The 20,035-nt window shown below is 43.9% G+C and overlaps 1 protein-coding gene across 5 annotated transcripts in view; it reads left to right on the top strand.

The window, feature by feature from the left end:
* The window catches only part of LOC130517637 (NACHT, LRR and PYD domains-containing protein 12-like), a 33,103-nt gene extending 13,391 nt beyond the window's left edge, over positions 1–19,712 (top strand). For 2 of the 5 annotated variants that reach the window (XM_057019671.1, XM_057019662.1), the window contains exons 3-12: positions 6,572–6,673; positions 7,584–7,687; positions 8,238–10,020; positions 10,945–11,121; positions 11,232–11,405; positions 11,705–11,878; positions 13,706–13,879; positions 14,085–14,258; positions 14,789–14,962; positions 15,494–19,712. In XM_057019671.1, coding sequence (XP_056875651.1) covers positions 6,572–6,673; positions 7,584–7,687; positions 8,238–10,020; positions 10,945–11,121; positions 11,232–11,405; positions 11,705–11,878; positions 13,706–13,879; positions 14,085–14,258; positions 14,789–14,962; positions 15,494–15,680 — 3,223 coding nt within the window. In that variant the 3' untranslated portion in view covers positions 15,681–19,712. Of the gene's footprint in view, positions 1–4,909; positions 5,197–6,571; positions 6,674–7,583; positions 7,688–8,237; positions 10,021–10,944; positions 11,122–11,231; positions 11,406–11,704; positions 11,879–13,705; positions 13,880–14,084; positions 14,259–14,788; positions 14,963–15,493 lie in introns of those variants that run through there. The other 3 variants (XM_057019676.1, XM_057019655.1, XM_057019684.1) reach the window with 2 other exon arrangements.
* Positions 19,713–20,035: the final 323 nt, after the last annotated feature.

Here is a 20,035-nt window from a genome sequence, read left to right as displayed (position 1 = left end):
TGCAGCTCATTGCTCAGTGGTGCTATTTGAGCTATTTTTAGAACAGGCCGGTGGGCGACTCATGTGGTTCTGACGGGCGACCGGGTGCCCACGGGCACCGTGTTGGTGACCCCTGGTCTAGTGAACCAAACTGAACCAACTGAAAACCTAACAAATATTTTCCAACATGATCAGATAAATAAAGCAATAGTTTCTTATGGCTCTGTCAGTCATTTTTAATTTTCAAGAGGCACAAAAGACAAATTTGCTTTCTATAAAAATCCCCAAAACATGAACATTAAATGAATGAAGCGGTATTATTCAAGGCACCATCAGTAGATTTTCTCATTTAGCAAAAGTGGGCTAAATTTACTTCAAAGAAAAAAATTATAACAGCAATTTTCTATTATTCACTCAACTGAAATATTTTTGGAACATAATTGGATTGAAATACAATAACATAAAGTGCAAAAATCTATTAAGCAAAAACAACACTTTCTTCAAGGCACATGTGCAGTGAAAAATATTGAACTTTTAAACTTGAGCTGAGTAATAATTGTAAATGTGTTATTGCAGCTTAATGTTCACTTGTTTGAGGCTGATACTTGGTGGTGTCTCATCTTTTGGACGAGTTCATCAATGTTGGGGGTCCGGCTCTGAGCTGAGGAACTCCTCACAACTGAGTGAAGGTGTTCAGCAGGAAGTCCACTTCTGTGTGATGTTTTGTTCAGCTTCATCAAAGAAAGCAGTTGTTCCCGCAGGTCTGTGCTGCCCAACACAGGCAACGTTGGAGCAGCCTGGATGTGTGTCGGGGAGGAGACGGGCAAACTCCGCAGCACCCACTGCCCCATGTGTTGCCTTCAGGGCATCACTGCATTGGAGCTCAATCACCTCCATTTGGAGCTTTGGTGCTGAGCTTTCCACCTCAACCTCAAACGGACGGCTGAGCAGTTCAAACCTGCTTTTTGGTGCTTTTAAGTCAGTGACTCGGTGTGGGAAGTCAGCGGCGAGAACACTCATTTAATCAGCAAACTGTGCTCGGGAACACGCTGGTAGAGAGCTTCTCTTTCAGGGTCTGGCAGCTGGGAAAGTGGCTCAAGTTTCCTTTGTGCATCTGTGCCTCCCACAGAGTCTGTTTGGTTCTAAAGGCCTTCACTGTACTGTACATATCAGAGGGGACACCACCCCGACCCTGCAGCTGCTGCTTCATTGCATTCAGATGACTCGGAATGTCCCACAGAAAAGCCGTTTCACACAAGAACCTTTGGTCTGGGAGCTGAGTCGTGTCTTTCCCTTTGCTGTCCAAGAACATCCGATCTCCTCAGGAAGCTGGAAACATCTCTGCAGCACCTTTCCCTGGCTTAGCCATCGCACCTCAGTGTGAGGGGGCAAATCACCACGCTGCGTTTGCCACTGGCTCAGAAACGCCTTGAACTGGCGCTGAATTAAACCTTTGGCTCTGATAAAGTTCCCTGCGTGCGTGATGGTGAACATTCCATGTTCCATGTTCAGGGCTTCAGCACACAACGATTCCAGGTGTATGATGCAATGATGAGCTGTCAGTTCAGCCGTAACGTTTTCCTCCTGCATCTTCTCCCGTATCTTGGCCACCAGTCCACTCCTGTGTCCACACATGGCAGCTGCTCCGTCTGTTGTCCAACCCACCAGTTTTTCCCGAGGCAGCTCCATCTCATTTCCACATCTTGACACCTCTTCATACAAATCCTGTCCTGTGGTTGTGCCGTGCACAGGACGTAACGCCAGGAACTCCTCTGTCACGTTGAGGCTGGAGTCCCCTCTAATGTCGCTGCTCTCATCCACAGCCAGGGAAGATGCCATGAAATCTTTCCCCTTTTTCTCCAGCTGCTCTTTTAGATTGAGGGACAACAATGGTGTTTCTGCTCAGGCTCCCGTTTCAAAAGAGTTGCCTTTTGTCTGGGCAAACCTGCTCACAAACTTTAAGCATGCAGTGTTTGATGGAATCCCCCTCTGGAAATGGCCGGGCTGATTGAGCGATCTCTTCTGCCAGAATCAAACTGGCCTTGACAGCAGCCTCGCTTTGAGATTTGGCTTTTCTGAACAGAGCCTGTCCAGATTTGAGGCCTGGTTTTAACTCCTCAACCTTCTGTAGCTTTTGTTCCATGTCCATATTCTTGTCTTTGTCCGCGTGTTTAGCTTCATGATGGCGTCTCAGATGATATTCTTTCATTACCGCCACCCTTTCTCCACACAGAAGACACCCAGGTTTCCCAGCTGCCTCCGTGAACATGTGCTCCCACTCCCACCTTGTTTGAACCCCCGGTTCTCAGTGTCCACCTTCCCTTTTGCCATTTTATGGGTATCTGAAAGTTAACTTTTGCTGTTATGCTAATGACTACTGATAAATAATGAAATGAAGCCACCTCCCGCTCAGACTGTCACCGTTGCATTGTGGGAAATGTAGTATTGGCCTGTGTAAAACATCTGCGGCCTGTGGGCCGGTTCTAATAATAAATCAATATCATCCCGGGGGCCATAGAAAACCCTCGACCTTGACTCTGACATATGAGCTTTAAATGATTTCTTTTGACTCCCATTTATTTGGCTGTTTGGATATCATCTTTGCTAGTGTGTGTGTGCGCACGCTCTATGGAACTGGCATAAAGGATGTTAAAATTAGTCTAAATTAGTCTAAATTAAATAAAAATGCATCCATTCATCATTCCCAACAGGCGGTGTTTGATTAGAAACTCTTTCTGAACTCTGGTATTCTGAAACATCTCTGCTTCCATTTTCAGCTGTTTTTATTCTCAATAACATCAAATCATCCATCCATCCAAATCGTGGTCCTGTTGGACCACCAAAGGACAAACACTTTCCATTTAGCACGGACAAAAAAACCCAAATCCTGTTTAGCAATGAAGCTGTGGGGAGAGTTTGAGGAGCGTTTCTGAGGAACACGCTGCCATATTGGGTCCAAGCTGCTGGGGTTTTTGTTGTTTCCAGGTGAATCGGTGGGCAGCGGCGTTACCGCCTGTCTCTGCCCCCCCCCCCTCTCTCCCCGTGGTCGTGGTCACGCCGGGCATCTTTACTGGTCCCGTTTTAAACAGGTTCTGTTGGGAACAGGTGTTCTCCAGAACTGTATTCCAGGCTGCTGTGCTGAAGGGCTGTTTTCAGTAGCAATAGAGCCAGAGTGTGCCTGCTCCATATGAACCCCCCAGGCCGTGCTTTCCTCCTGGCTGAGCCATAATCAGCTCTGGATGGACTGGTTCACGCTTGGACTGAGTCAAGATTTGATAGCTTGACTGATTCTTACAGTTTTTGATCAAACCCCCATCTGCTGATTCCAGGAGATCTTTAAAGGATCTCAGAGCTTCAGATTTATGAAGCCTGCTCAGCCCCCGGCAGCGCTGATGAAACCATTTCATTCCTTCAAAAAAGCAGAACATGAAGCTCCAGAAAAGGTTTTTGGATCAAGTTTCCAACAGAACAAGGACAAGTGGGTGAAAGCGCCACTTTAAAGCCTCCAGGCCTCAGAAAACATCCACCTTTAGGATGCCTGACTTTAGAGGATCGTCGGTTCGCTCCGAGCACAAGAACAAACATGTTTAACCTCAGTCCAAGAACATCTGACCTGAAATGATCAAAAAGCTTCAGCGTAAAAAGATGGTGGAGAGAAAGCTGCTGGGAGGTTCTCAGAAGAGAAGTGGCATTAAAGCCAGCTGGAAGAGTCCAGCCTGCTTCCTGCTCCTCCAAACAGGCGTCTCCACACCAACACTGAGGAACACGGGCTTCTGTTCTTCCTTCTTCTCTTCTGACTATTGTGTGTTTGATGAACGCAGCATCCACTCACTGCCCCCCCCCCCCCCCCCCCCCCCCCTCATTTACACTGCTCCTGGTTTCACAATGGTCGTCAAACTGGTTTCACCAGCTTCACATCAGTCGCTCAGAAAGCTCATATTTGGAGATACTTGCCTTTTTCGGATTGTCTCGCCCCGAATTTCAGATGGGAAGATTTTTCTTTCTTTTTCATTTGGAAGACAAAATGTTCAACATGATAATTTTTGAAGAGATGAAAATACGACACTCGAGGTCAGAAGGTTGGGCGGAAGTTTTCTGGTCTTGTGGAAGGATGAAACCTTTGAACTCTGACAGTTCAAAGCTGAAGAATGAGATGATCCTCCCCAAAGGGATGGCGAGGTCCAGACAATAAACCTGAGTGTTGTTGTGTCCGGTTATTAACATGTTCCATGCTTTTCCTTCTGCAACAGTTCATCACACCTGCTCAGTGAAACCTCGGTGTAAAGGAGGTGAAGCCGTGCCTCAGTGACTCTACTTTGCTGTTTTAGAAACTAACAGTTATTAGATGAATATACAGTGTGCACGTACGCGCACACGTGTGTATGAACACTTAATACACGCGTGTGCCTGTATGTAGACTTTTTAGTACTTTGGGTTCATATACTCTTTAGTATTTTGCAGATTCGTGTCTGTATATAAACCAGATCCTCCTGTAATAAAGAACTAAAGGCTGACTGTTGTCACGTGACCTGTCTCCGTCTGTGTCCGATGATGGAACCTGCCTGGAACATCTGGTCCACAGAAAAAGCAAAACAGCTCACAGAACTGGTCCAGTTTAGACCCAAAAATGACAATAAATAATGAAAATGTGTGACGCAGTAGAACAATGGACGAACTTTCTATTGGTCATTGACAGTTTCACTCATCGTCATCAGAATCCATCAGAAATATTCAAACCAACAAACTACACACAGAACCGCAACGTTTAGAGCTTAAAGGGAGCGACAGGTGAAGATTTAAAGCTCAACGCAGCTGAAGAAGTTCCAAAAAGGAGAAATATCATGTGGTGCTTTACCGCCACCCGGTGGACACGCGTGGAACTGCAGACACTAGTTAAACGCGCTCCGACACATTCTGACCTCTGCTGCTCCTCCTGGACTCCAGGGCTGCAGAAATATGCTGCTTTTACAAGTCTTTCAAATCTGTCAAGCATCATAAATCTTATTCATTTAACTAAGTTAGTCAGTTTTCATTTAAATGCAAAAACATATTTATGGCATTAAAATAGCAAAACAACTTTTAATCTTGAACCCTCCCAGAATGCTTTTATAGTCGTGGAATATTAATCAACAGCCATAAAGTTGTTCATTAACAGAGGAAAAAGGAAAGGTAAAAGTATTCCGTTCAGATTGAGCAGGAAGACTGAAGACCGACAAGGTGAGTGGAAACGAAGAGCATTATTGAAAAGAATTGACAGTTGTGTTTGGAGATAAAATCAAGATTTGAAAACATTTTTGTGACTATTGAAGAGCTGCATAGAGCTGAAGAATTCTTGGCTTAAGAAAATTCAACTAGACTTCATATTTAGTTTTAGCACAAAACATCATTATACATTATTAATGAAGAGGTCTTATTTAACTTTCTTATAGTCTGGTTTTAGTTATAGTTGAATAGTCTTTCTAAGTGAAGTTTAGTTTATTTTTCTGCTCTTTGCTACTGATCCTAAAAGAACTTTGAACTTTAAACCCTCCAAGAACACTTTTATGGTAGTAATATATACGCCATAAAGCTGTTGATTCGGTTTTAAAAGTGAAAGTATTCTGTTCAGACGAAGCAGGAAGAGCGACAAGGTGAGTGTAAAGTGAGTACTATGCTGTTAACGTTGTTAGAAAGTCTTAACAGGTATTAACAACATTTTAAAACTTTTTTGTGACAGGTGAAAAGCTCTTAGAGTTATTAGAGCTGTTCAACAGTCCAGGTCACAGCTGGATATTTTGGTATTACCTGTCAAACAACATCTAATCGTGGGCAAGTTAGCATCTCTCAGCCGGACCAATTTAAGACAATAAACTTTCAAAATAACTAAGTAAATAAATGCACACAGGATCACAGGACACCAACAGGATTTTGGTTCATGTTGCACGTTTTCTCACAGTGGTTTATTGTTCTATGTTGAAATGCAGGAGTGGGTGTCATTTCTTTCATCTATTTTAAATAGAGCAGTGATCTTTGAGGACTTGGATCATAGAAATAATTGAAGAGGGGAACAAATGAGGGAAGTTAAAAAGTCCTGACTAGCATGTTTATGTAGCACCAATAATTTATTGGCTGAGCTGAAGACAGTCCTTTCACCATGTTGGCCTGTGGAAAACCAGTGTTGTGGGCCCGATGGACCAGCGTCCCCGTCGTTGCCGGACCACCGTTGGCCACCAGTTGGGTTTTGGGATCAAAGTGGGGGCGTTTCCTGTATCCGGTTCTCCTCACGGATCCATGACTACAACATGTTGCTGCAAGTGCAGAGACGTTTGCTCTGGAAAGAACTTTAGAGCACATTCAGTGCTGCAGGATGAGGGGCTGGAAAAGGTGCCAGTTCTTTTCTCACTGCAGGGAACAGTTAAAAAAGCAGCTTAAACTCTGAAAACATGAAAATGATACAGAGACATCACTGATTTATTGATTCAGTTGTTATCCAGAATGGATTAGAAATGATCCTGTTTGATAAAAATGCAGTGAATTGGGATTATTGAACTACAACCTCTACAGATTATTTACCTTCATCACAGTCTCATCACTATTTCTGATGTTTCCTCAGGATGGACGAGGACAGAGCAGAGTCCACAGTGCCCAGCTGTGTGTCCCTGAAGAGTGACCAGTCCAAAGATGGAGGAATATACTTCAGAAGTTCAGAGGAAATGTAAGAAAACTAAAGCGTGATGATGTGTTTGTGTGGCACCCTTAAAACTTCGGTATTGGACCTCAAGGCTCACCTTTAAAGTAAGGTTTTCTGAACCACATAACTCTGCCTTAGAACATTTCACAACCATACAAAACATCATTTTGTGGGTATTAGCCTCCACTATCGTGAAAAATGAAATTAATGAAACGGTGCACCAACATGTCAGGCGTTCGCTCCCATTAACTCCCATGTTAATTTTAGTGTGGTAAATCTTTTAAAACTGAAAATTGCTTGTGTTTTTAACTGGTCATTTCTCCTACATGGGTTAACATCATCTCACAAAAATTCCTAGGCATATATTTTAAAGTTTCCCAACAATATCCATCATTGCAGAGTGCTCCAGCTCTCCATTTAGATACGGATGGGTAAGACATGGCAGGTCTGTGCAGCTTGTTCTGCCACACTGTTCCACCACATGTCATGAAAATTCATTAAAAAGTCTATTTATAAGGCTCCTGGTTCTAATAAACCCATAGACAACAATATCAGTCATTTCTAAATGGTTGAAATAAGCTTTTGAATACGCGTGACCTCTGTGCTATTTAATGATCAGTTTCAGAGACCAGACGACTGTATTTGGAGCATGAATGGAGAACTTTTGTTCTATTCTATGAGTTTATATTCCTGATTTGGCACTTTTATTTTTAACATAAATTCACAATGAGGAAAAGCCACTAAACACTTAGTTAAAATACACTTTTCTCCAACTAAACGAGCTTGTTAGAACGTAAATAACTTTATATTTTTGCTCAGTGTTCATTCAATCTTCAACTGTCAGAGCAAACTGAAAGTAGAAGTGAACGCAGCCTTTCTTAGGCGTTGCTAACGCCCAGTAGACATGTATAACCACTATTCCCATTTTTGACAGGTATCAGAAACGGTCTGCTTCCATTGGAGATTCCTCCTGTCCCGAGGGTGAAAACACACGGAGAACTGAACTGCAGACCGCCGACCTGAACAACAGCGTCTCACGTGAGCTCGTACATTTGTATTTATAAGATACTTTTGGGTCGGAATAAAGGAACAACTTGTGTATTTACAATGTGCAAGAGAAGATCCAGAGAGCTCTTGTTTGGTTCCACTGGAACCCCTGGACCCTCTGAAGACCTTCCTAAATGCTTAGACAGTATTTAGCAACATTTAGTCATTTAGTTCTGGAAAGTGTTAAAGAGTTGAAGGCAGGTGACCTTTACAGGACAATGGGTCTGCTGAGTATGATGTGTTTGGAGAAGGTTTGATGTGTTTTTCTAAATATCATCCAGCTTTTACCAGCTGTTTAGTCCAAGCAAACTCTTGGAAGACATGGAAATGGTTGTTCTAGACTAAATTACATTGAAACCCAATGAAATAAAAGAATAGGTGTACATAAGAAGACATAACATTTAAACTGACAGTGAGATGGGTCATGACCCGACTGTTGCTTCGATCATTCAAACATGACAGAATATTTTCCAGTTGAGGACATCTGTGTTACTGCTGTAGATGACAATTGTAAAAGGATTTAAAAGATTGTTTGTTTCAGAGGGTGGTGAACTGCAGGAGGTGATAGAAGGTCATAAGATGAGTCTGAAGAGAAGATGTGAACATGTGACCGAAGGAACTCATGAAGCAGGAAGTGGAACCCTGCTGAACAAGATCTACACTGAGCTCTACATCACTGAGGGACAAAGTGAGGAGGTGAATACACAACATGAGGTGAGACAGCTTGAGAGAACCTCCAAGAAGAACGTCCAGGACACTCCAATCAAGTGCCAGGACATCTTCAAAGTCTTATCTGAGCAACAGAGACACATCAGAGTGGTTCTGACCAACGGTGTCGCCGGCGTTGGAAAAACCTTCTCAGTGCAGAAGTTCAGTCTGGACTGGGCAGAAGGTTTGGAGAACCAAGACATCAGTCTGGTGCTTCCGCTCTCATGCAGGGAGCTGAACTTGATCAGAGATGAGCAGCACAGTCTTCTCTCACTGCTTCATGTTTTCCATCCAACATTACAGAAGATCAGAGCAGAAGTTCTGACTGTCTGGAAACTTCTGTTCATCTTTGATGGCCTGGATGAAAGCAGATTTTCACTGGGTTTCAACAAGCATCAGGTCATCTCTGATGTCACACAAGTATCGTCAGCTGGCGTGCTCCTGGTGAACCTCATCCAGGGGAACCTGCTTCCCTCAGCTCTCATCTGGATCACCTCCAGACCTGCAGCAGCCTATCAGATTCCTCCCTCGTGTGTTGACAGGATCACAGAAGTACGAGGCTTCACTGACTCCCAGAAGGAGGAGTACTTCAGGAGGAGGTTCAGTGATGAAGATCTGTCCGAGAGAATCATCTCACACATCAAGGCCTCCAGGAGCCTCCACATCATGTGTCTGATCCCAGTTTTCTGCTGGATCACTGCTATAGTTCTGGAGGACATGATGACCAGAGACCAGAGAGGAGAGCTGCCCAAAACCCTGACTGACCTCTACTCACACTTCCTGAGGGTTCAGATAAAGAGGAAGAAGCAGAAGTATGGAGGAAAGCAGAGACCAGAGGAACTGACTGGGGATGATAAAGAACTCCTTCTGAAGTTGGGTCGGCTGGCGTTTGAACATCTGGAGAAAGGAAACATCATGTTCTACTCAGAAGACCTGGAGCGATGTGGACTGGACGTCTCCGAGGTGTCGGTGTACTCAGGAGTTTGTACAGAGATCTTCAAAAGAGAGAGTGTGATCTTCCAGAAATCAGTCTACTGCTTTGTTCATCTGAGCGTTCAGGAGTTTCTGGCTGCCGTCTACATGTTCCACCGTTACACCAGGAAAGACACAGTGGTTATAAGTCAGTTCCTAAAATATTCTGAACCAGCCACATCTCTTGATGACTTCCTCAGGAGAGCACTAATGACATCTCTCAAAAGTAAAAATGGCCACCTGGACTTGTTTGTTCGCTTCCTTCATGGTCTCTCTCTGGAGTCCAATCAGAGGATCCTGGGTGGACTGTTGGATCAGATGGACAGCCATCCAGAAACCATCCAGAAGGTCCTCAACAACCTGAAGGAGCTGAACAGTGGTGAATTCTCCCCAGACAGAAGCATCAACATCTTCCACTGTCTGATGGAGATGAAGGATCAGTCAGTCCATCAGGAGATCCAAGAGTTCCTGAAGTCAGAGAAGAAATCAGAGAGGATACTGTCAGAGATCCACTGTTCAGCTCTGGCCTACCTGCTGCAGATGTCAGAGGAGGTTCTGGATGAGCTGAACCTGCAGCAGTACAACACCTCAGTGGAGGGACAACGTCGCCTGATTCCAGCTGTGAGGAACTGCAGGAAGGCCGTGTAAGTAAAGATTTCTGGGGCTGGACATCGGCGTTTAAATCAAGCGAGTGGATCATGTCAGGTAGCAATACCCCCTCCAGTGGTCATTCCTTCAATTCTTTATCTCCATTGCAGCGTCCATGAATTAAAAACAACAATTCATCCAGAAATGTTCAACACTGGCTGGATATAAGTTCAAAGGTCAATCCAGACAAACCAACATAAGGCAGGAATAATAGGAGCCACAAGTTAACTGACTATCATGAAATTACTGTCATGTCATTAAATCACTTTTGTTTGTTTGTATACATCGTATTCTAACGACAGAAAAAGACATTTTAACTAATGACACGTGACTATTTTGCTTCATTTGTTCAATGTAAAAACAGCCGGCCTCGTTGGTTTAAATGGGTGTTTTAGGTCTTTGTGGCGGTTCCGTTTGGAGCCTTTATGTGACCCACAAAGTTGTTTGACCCTTTCCACACCCGTTAGGTGGCAACTTCATCACTAGCAACAAAAGGTGCAGTGAATATGATTTGAAGGGAAACAGGCAGATATAACAGAAGCTGAGGGCAATCGATGCAACCAGAGACTCTGATGTCATCGATTGGATTGCTGAATTAAGACTTGACGCACGATCGTACAAATTGGATGAAATGCAAAATATCCAAAGAGCCGATAGACAGATAAAAAGATGCACGTTTCTTTAAACCATTTGCTATAATCATTTTAAATATTGAGTAATTATGAGCTGTTCTAAAATAAGACAAATGTTGAGAATAATTCAGTTGCATTTCAGATCTGATGGTCGTTCAAACTGTTGCTCTACGGTGTTGAATTTAGCTTTTCCAGGAAATGAGCTACATTTGTGTTGAGGTAGATTCTCAGATAAGTTGATGAGAAATCCCAAAGTTTGACTCACTATTTTTGTTTCATACACAACAGACTGTCTGGTAGTTTTCTTTCAACGAGTCATTGGGCAGTTGTGGCCTCAGCAATGACGTCAAACCCTTCTCATCTACGGGAGCTGGACTTAAGCTGGAACAAAAGCCTGACAGATGCCGGAGCAAAGTTACTGTCTTCTGCAATGATGCATCCAAACTGCAGACTGGAGACGCTCAGGTCAGGAGGCCTCTGTTAGTCTTTTCTAATTTTCTTTACATTTTCTGCTTTTCTCTTCAATTTCATATTTAGAAATGTGTTTTTATTTGCCCCATTTATTCCTTTTCCAGGCTGTCGTACTGCAGTTTATCAGAGACCAGCTGTGACTCTCTGGCCTCGGCGCTGAGGTCCAATCCCTCCCATCTGAGGGTTCTGGAGCTGAATGGGAACCAGCTGAAGGATCCAGGAGTGAAGCTGCTCTGTGGTTTTCTCCAGGATCCTCTCTGTAAGCTGGAGAGGCTCAGGTCAGCTTTCTTTTATCTTCGACATAACAACTAAACAATGAAAGGCTTCAAGATAAACTCCATTGACTTTTGGAGAAGAGAAGGGTAGTATGAATATAAATGAGCCATTGAAAGTCAATTTTATAGATACTTTTTAACTATGTTGTTGCTGTAATATCCCAGTTTATCAGTGGGGGGCCAGAGCTCTCCTGACTCCAAGGGCCCTGATTAAATAATGAAATAAAATAATGATTTTGAGCAAGTGTAACATGACTTTTCCTCCAAAAAGAGATCATTTCTTGCCATGATTCCTTATCCAGACTGAGTGGCTGCAGTTTATCAGAGATCAGCTGTGACTCTCTGGCCTCGGCGCTGAGGTCCAATCCCTCCCATCTGAGGGTTCTGGAGCTGAGCTATAACCAGCTGAAGGATCCAGGAGTGAAGCTGCTCTGTGGTTTTCTCCAGGATCCTCTCTGTGAGCTGGAGACTCTCAGGTCAGTCAGAGATGATCCAGTACTTTCCCAGGTGTAACTAGTTAGACAATAAATGTTTACATGTTTGATCTTTGTTATAAACGTAGTGTTACAGTTCTCAGAAAAAAGACCACACAGGACAGATTTGCAGTATTAAATTGGTTGTGGAAATCTGTCCCATGTGAGGATGGTCATCAATGACTAGAAAGGAAGTATCAGTTGTAGATTTGTCTTGTTTTATTTTAGGCTGGCCACAAAACCGCCCAAACATTCAGACCAATCAAAAATGGTTCTTCCTGTCTTTTAAAGATCAGAAGGAAAACTAGCAAACCCAAAAAGAAAGCTGCTGCAGTGTGCCATGCCCCTTCTCTCCTGAGAAAAGCCATCCCAAAAAAGAGAAAAGCCCAAGTGTGAAGTGAGCGCCCTGTTAAACCTTGGTACCGAAAGCCTGCAGTCATTCTCATCTGAGGTGGCTTCATTCCAGCCAGAAGCCCAAACCTGCCTCCCTCTTAAAGGGGCAGCAGGTCAGTCCAACCACAGAAACCTTCATGAAGATCTGAAGCTTTCAGCGTCCACAATTGTTGCACCTCACTTCCATTGGAGTCCAAATCAGAAGTCAACAAGTTGATTCTACACCGATTCTACACAATGCAACCATTTTAAAAAGGTTTCCATCCATAAGTTTTCACACATTTTTATATAAATCTGTTTGTTCATCGCCTCCTTCTGTTGTAATGGTCATTAAAGAAAATGACCTTATTGGAGTTTTTCTCCTCACAAATATGACTTTCTATGAACGATGCAATAAATGCAGCTTGCAATCTAAGACAATATGGAAGTATGTGTATATAATAGTAGTGGAAGTAGCTCATAAAATAATACATTTGCTCTTCTCATCGAATCTTTCTATGTTATTAAAGAAAAACCTGCTCTTAGTCAACAACATCTAAGACATCAACCAAAAATCCTAATTTTATACAATCTAATATAAAACAGTTGAGAAGACTCTTTCTGCAGAGACACTGGTGGCAGGAATGCAGAAGTATCACCTGCTCAACTTGGAAGGTGGAGCAGAAACCACCAGCTGAGAAGGTCCTCAGCGAGAGGAAGTGGTGGAGAACCATGAAACTTGCTAAGCTCCACCTCAGCTCCAGAGACGGGCTGAGCTGGAGCTGTGGCACCAGGTATCGCCCAGAAGAGCCTCCAACAAACAAGCTCTTCTCTTGGGAGGAGAGGGCTTTGAATCTCAGCTCAGTGTGCTTGTCTCTAGTAGGTGGCAGCTGCACCTTTTCCTGAGGTCCTTGTTGATGCCCTGAGGGGAATTGATGCTCCTGCAATGTTTTCTGGCAGCATTGAGCTTGCAGTGGGGCAATCAAACACACTGTGGGGGGGCTCTCTTTCCTTCTCTCATCTGGAGAACAAGTGACACCAGCTGCCAATCATTGTTGGAGAAATGTGCAGTCAGGGGAACTATGCATCCAGACTATAGCCACCCTTCCAGCATCCAGCAGTGTCTAAAACCTTTGATTTGGTTTCACCAGAGAGTGTAGGGATTGCAGGGTCGCTGCAGCATCGCCCACAAGCTGTCAGGAGTGGGTCGCTTTGTCCCAACTCCTGACAAGAGTTGAGTGCTATTGAGAAATGTGGTCTCACAAACTTGGAAGGTATTTTGACCTACACACTTTACATACGGTGTAGATCTTGTCCAACCGCACTGAAAGAACCCAAAATAGGAACATACGGCAGATAAGCCGGTGCAGGACCAGAGGTTTGTTGCTTGTAAGCTGTGTTTTGCTCTGGTACATCTTGATTTTTATTTGTCTTCTCTCAAAATAATTGTTATTTTAGCCTAAGTGGCTGCAGTTTATCAGAGAGCAGCTGTGATTCTGTGGCCTCAGCTCTGAAGTCCAACCTCTCCCATCTGAGGGTTCTGGACCTGAGCTCCAACACGTTGCAGGATTCAGGAGTGAAGCGGCTCTGTTCTGGACTGGAGAGTCCAAACTGTAAACTGGAGAGGCTCAGGTCAGTCTTCATTTTTCTACCTATATACCAGCTGCTAAGATGGTGAAGTGAGGCTGTTCTCAACACTGCTGTGATGCACCACATTAAAAAATTCCTTTTAATATCGTGAATTCAGGTCTGACCCAACTAAGGACTAACATAGGTTTAGTACTGACGCAGATAACATGCAGACCTGCACCGAATAACCTCATCCTGCATTTTTCAGATTGATTAAGTGCAGTTTATCAGAGATCAGCTGTGGCTCTCTGGCCTCAGCGCTGAGGTCCAATCCCTCCCATCTCAGAGAACTGGACCTGGGTCAGAACCAGCTGAAGGATTCAGGAGTGAAGCTGCTCTGTGGTTTTCTCCACTTTCCAAACTGCCGACTGGAAACTCTGGGGTAAACACCATTCTCAAAAATGTCCATTATTCCATCCGAGGGTCCTCACACTTTCTGAGTGTGTGTGTTGTGCCCAGTTCCTTCAGGAGGGAGGGCCACACGGGGACCACTTATTCATGATAAATTGATTTAAGGACAATGAAAAAGCCACAGATGGTAACCAAAATTAGACAAAACTAGGTGAGGGTGCCTGGTAGACACCAGCCAACGAGGAGGGAGATGGTGAGGGGGACAGGAAGTCATCTAAGACAGGTTGTGCCTTTAAAGATGAGCCACAGGTGAGATGGATCTCCATGATGAGATGGGAGGGAAAGAGGTGAGAGAACCTGGGAAGAGTGAGGGCCAGAACAATAGATATTCTCCTTTGGAACAGTGCAAACCTGAGAGGTTGGAATTGTGGTAATTACATATTACTATCATTTTTTAACCTGGAACTAAATTAAATATTTACAGATCATGCCTTTGATTAATGTTTCAGATTAATACTGGTTTCACTTATAACCTTATAAAAGTTTCCCTTCTTTATTTAGATTATGGGACTGCAGCTTATCAGAGATCAGCTGTGGCTCTCTGGCCTCGGCGCTGAGGTCCAATCCCTCCCATCTCAGAGAACTGGACCTGGGTGGGAACCAGCTGCAGGATCCAGGAGTGAAGCTGATCTGTGGTTTTCTCCACTTTCCAAACTGCCGACTGGAAACTCTGGGGTAAACACCATTCTCAAAAATGTCCATTATTCCATCCGAGGGTCCTCACACTTTCTGAGTGTGTGTGTTGTGCCCAGTTCCTTCAGGAGGGAGGGCCACACGGGGACCACTTATTCATGATAAATTGATTTAAGGACAATGAAAAAGCCCACAGATGGTAACCAAAATTAGACAAAACTAGGTGAGGGTGCCTGGTAGACACCAGCCAACGAGGAGGGAGATGGTGAGGGAGACAGGAAGTCATCTAAGACAGGTTGTGCCTTTAAAGATGAGCCACAGGTGAGATGGATCTCCATGATGAGATGGGAGGGAAAGAGGTGGGAGAACCTGGGAAGAGTGAGGGCCAGAACAATATATATTCTCCTTTGGAACAGTGCAAACCTGAGAAGTTGGAATTGTGGTAATTACATATTACTATCATTTTTTAACCTGGAACTAAATTAAATATTTACAGATCATGCCTTTGATTAACCTTTCAGATGAATACTGGTTTCACTTATAACCTTATGAAAGTTTCCCTTCTTTATTTAGATTAAGGGACTGCAGTTTATCAGAGATCAGCTGTGGCTCTCTGGCCTCGGCGCTGAGGTCCAATCCCTCCCATCTCAGAGAACTGGACCTCAGGTTCAACAAGCTGCAGGATTCAGGAGTGAAGCTGCTGTCTGCTCTCGTAGAGAATCCAGACTATGGGCTGGAGACATTGAGTCATGGCTGGTAGAAGCCAGTCACCTCCCGCTCATCTGCTGCATCACTCATGACCACTGGTGAAGAGCATCTGTGGAAACATCTGCCGTCTACTCCCTCCATAGATGAAGAATTCAGTTTTTAAAAAGCGCTGGTGGACTTTCAGGAGATCAGTCGATGGTCGACAAAGCAGAAGCAGCTTCGCCTTGAAGTTAAATTAGTTCCTGGTATCACACAATGCTTCTTTATAAAGTTCTAAATGGCTCCTCGGCCACTCTTAGAAGCATGAAAACAGTCTCTTAATTGTCTCTTCAAATGTCTGTATTATACGTTACTATTTTACATCATGCCTTCAGAATCTTTAGGGTTTAGTATTTACTGTCTCTGTGACATGGAGCATTGGAATATTTCAGCTGCAGCCAGCAAAAACCCATCAGAATGACGGCTATCGGTGGGAACCGCTGGTCATTTGACTTTAGTCAGTCTGTTCAATGTTATAGGATTTATTGCAATCTAATAAAAACTATGAATAAATGTGGGAAATAGGAAATAAAAAGAAGCAAAATGACCAAATAAATCTCCCATGAATGCTGTAAATTTAAAGATGTCAAGAATGGAATATCAGCTTAAATGGAATCAAACATAAAGTGAAAAGGCCTCCTTTAAGTTTACTGCAAAAATAAACACTAAATCAAGAGCGACACGCGCCAAAAACGTCTCATTCTCTCTTCTGTCTCCACTCATTCTTTTATATTCTCTTAAGATAATGGGGACGGGGTCGTGTGATAACAAAACAAGCTAATTGGGGACTATATTTTTGTTGCAAGAACTTTGGCTCTTCAGAAGTTTCTATGTTGGCTTCCACAGATTGTGCATCCACTAAAAACTCAGTGTTTTTGAGGAACTACCAGGAGTGGCTGGAGTGGAGGCCAATGACGCTATAGCTACATATAGCTACATATAGATCACCGTTATCCTCAACCCAAAAGACCACCAGTTGGCGCAGCAATACTAAAGATAGGAGGTTGTTGTTGTTGCGCAGACGCGGAGTGATATCACGCACAAACGTGCCCTATGATCTATATCCCGTATGTTCGCGACCAAAGGGCGCACCGTATTAAAAGGTGCAGCCTCAGTTACGGGTGCTATTTCTGTATTTAACACATACATCAGGCGCTCCGGATTATAGGGCGCGGGCATGGTAAAACATACCGCTACGATAGCTTAAAACAGGCATGCTAGCGCGTATTTAGCAATTTTGCGAAAGCCGGCAAGTCGAACAACCGACAACAATGTTTCCAAAATTAAAATTTTCGTATTTTTCGTATTTTGTTATTAAGCCCCGGAGGGCTGAAGCAGGACCGCTGTTAAAAATGTATCAGTCCGCGCTTCCAGTTCTGGTGCAACGTCCAGTTCTAAATGTATGAATCCGCGTATTGACGTTTCAACGTCCCATCAGTAAAGGGAGAGATTTTGGATATAGTCCCCCTGAGGTGGTGTTTTTAGAGCAACTTTCTCTTTGCCTGATAAGAGGTCCAAACATTATTTCACTTCCCTATAAAATACTCAAAAATAAATTTGCCATTCAAGATCAGATACCAGGTATAATTCATCCTCTAAATTTTCACAATTTCTTATTCTGTCAGGCTGTTTTTAAACCTTTGGCAACATAAAATAAAGTACCCAACTGGTATTATGTCAGGCTGGTTTACATCCCATTAAAGAAGCCAGCAGAAATAAAGCACAACAGTTACACAGACGACGCAAAATAATACAGAGGATATAAAAAACAGTGTTGAGATGTGTTTGTGTCACTTTAGTAAAATCAAAGCATTTTTCTTTATGTGCCAGCAATGAACACAATCTAAGAAGTCTCTGACACTAAACATATGGAGCTCCTATAGAACAAACTAAAGATTTGTTGTTATTAAGATAAAGAAATGCAACATTTTCCCCAGAGAAACAATGGCGATGGAAAAAGCCCTGGCTGTGTGTGAGCATCACAGCAGGCGTGGGTTCTCCTCTCTGGAGTCATGCGGGGCTCCTTTGAAGGGCAGATGAGGAGGTTGGTTACAGATTCCCCTCAGAAAGATGATTACGGTGCCAAAGGTCATCACCAGGGTAACCAGGAAGAGGCAGAGTCGGTCTACTGTACGAGCGATGCCGCTCCAGTTATCCTTCTCCTGTCAGGACCAGACATTTACGCCACTTTTGATCTTTTTAAATCAGACTTTGGGTTGAGGACTCTGTTTGAACCCTCTGAGCTCATTGTAGTCGTTCTTGTTGCGCATGTGTTTAATGATGTAGTGGCTCCATCCACAGCCGGCTTGATCTCTGCGTACAGCTGATGGCTCCTCCCTCTTCTTGTGGTTTCACAGCTCCACACAGACACCAAAGCTCAGAACTCAAATGAAGCTACTTATGCTTCTATATCTCATGTGTTTAAATGTTTCTGGAAACGTACTGGCAGCGTGTGTGACTCGGGTCACCAGTCCGTGTCTCCCAGACTGTTTCTCAAACATCAGCTCACTGCGGGACTTCACACTGTAGTACTCCTCAGCCGAGGCAATGTAGCCCACTGAGCTGGATCGCCGTGGTAACGCTCCATCCCAGTACGGCTCTGCCTCAGCAGGGCGGGACATGTGCAAGATGCGGGGTAATCGCTCGAGGAAGAGCTGGCAGAAAAAGAAAACAGGATTTGGAACACTGATACTGATGTGTGTATGTTTGTGTGTTATACTGGGAAAATCACATGTTCATATATCCTCTTTCATATGTTATTAAGTCACATGTTCATATATCCTCTTTCATATGTTATTAAGTCATATGTTCATATATCCTCTGCACCTGCAGCTCGTTACGCCTAAATCAGGAAGACAATAGTTAACAGCAAACGAAATAATTAAAATAAAAAGAATATGCTTAGAATAAGCAAGGGATTGCGCAGTACACAGTCACAGATTCTCAATTTAATTTTTACTTAGATTTGATTTTTTTAATTTGAAACTTTACTGTGTTCCCTTATGTGTTTATCTGCTTTGTGTTATGTGACTGAGGATCGAAACATTTTACATGTATTTTTGAGTATAACTTAAATTACATTTGTGTAATGCTAATAGTTTAATATCATACAGTGTAAATATTTGCATGAGGAAGTTTATGTAATGAAAGTTGATGAGTCCTTATATTTTCTGTTAAGTTTAAATGTATTTGTTATTTGACTCTTTATTTGCATATTTGAATGAAACTTTAATGCCAAGTTGTCTGCTCCTTTGTTTACTTCCGGTTCCTGTCGCTAGTTTCCGGTCTCGTGAGCTAACTCTCGCTAGCTTGTCACTGACGGTGGTTGTCAGCGCAGCATTAGCGAGTCTCCAGCCCGGACGCGGCTCCTTCGTGCGTCCACAGAGGCTCCGTCTGTCTCCTACTGACTTGTATCTCTACATTTTGTCGTCGCTGCTGGTTGTCAAACGTTTGCTGGAACTTGTGGCGCTCGGCTGCCGGCGACGGCAACTATATCTGTTTTAAAGAAGCGGAGGAGACCGCGGAGGAGGTTCCGAGGATGAACCCTCAGTGCGCCCGCTGTGGGAAGATCGTCTACCCGACAGAGAAAGTGAGCTGCCTGGACAAGGTGAGCTGGATGACCCGGAGAAGCGTCCTTTTAGTCCGTTTTTGCGAGGATGACAGAAACGGGAACCTTTGGGCAGGTCCTGTGAAGTTGGACACGTCGGTGATTGAGAAGTGGAAGGAAAACGACCCTTAAATGTTGGTGTCCAGGGTTGTGTCTGGTTTGTCCTGCAGGGGGCGTGAGGAGCTCAATTGGCGGCAGCTGGTGCTGAGGCAGGCGCACCTGTGGGCAATTAACACCTGGAGGAGGGAGCGCCTGGCGATCAGGGCCAGAGTGTTGCGGCTTTGTTGCTCTGTCTTCCCGGCACGTTTAAGGGCTTCACGCCGTCTGCTGGACCTGAGAAGTGCAGAACCTGTCTCCCGAGCTCCCTGCAGTCCAGGAGGACTGCTTCTGTCTTCTTTGAGTGTTCCCCTGTCAATAAAACTCATTTGGACCTTTTTACCACTGTGTTCTGGCCTGCTCTCGGGTTCTGTTAAAACCCAAAATCTAACAGATACTTGATTTAGTGATTTTTTTTCCAACAGACGGTGTTTGATTAGAAACTCTTTCTGAACTCTGGTGCTCTGAAACATCTCCGCTTCCATTTTCAGCTGTTTTTATTCTCAATGACATCAAATCATCCATCCATCCAAATCGTGGTCCTGTTGGACCACCAAAGGACAAACACTTTCCATTTAGCACGGACAAAAAAACCCAAATCCTGTTTAGCAATGAAGCTGTGGGGAGAGTTTGAGGAGCGTTTCTGAGGAACACGCTGCCATATT

Source organism: Takifugu flavidus, chromosome 2, assembly GCF_003711565.1.
Source record: "Takifugu flavidus isolate HTHZ2018 chromosome 2, ASM371156v2, whole genome shotgun sequence".
NCBI classification, from domain to species: domain Eukaryota; kingdom Metazoa; phylum Chordata; class Actinopteri; order Tetraodontiformes; family Tetraodontidae; genus Takifugu; species Takifugu flavidus.
The sequence above is the reverse complement of the archived record's forward strand: the minus strand, read 5'-3'. Positions and strand labels throughout refer to the sequence as shown.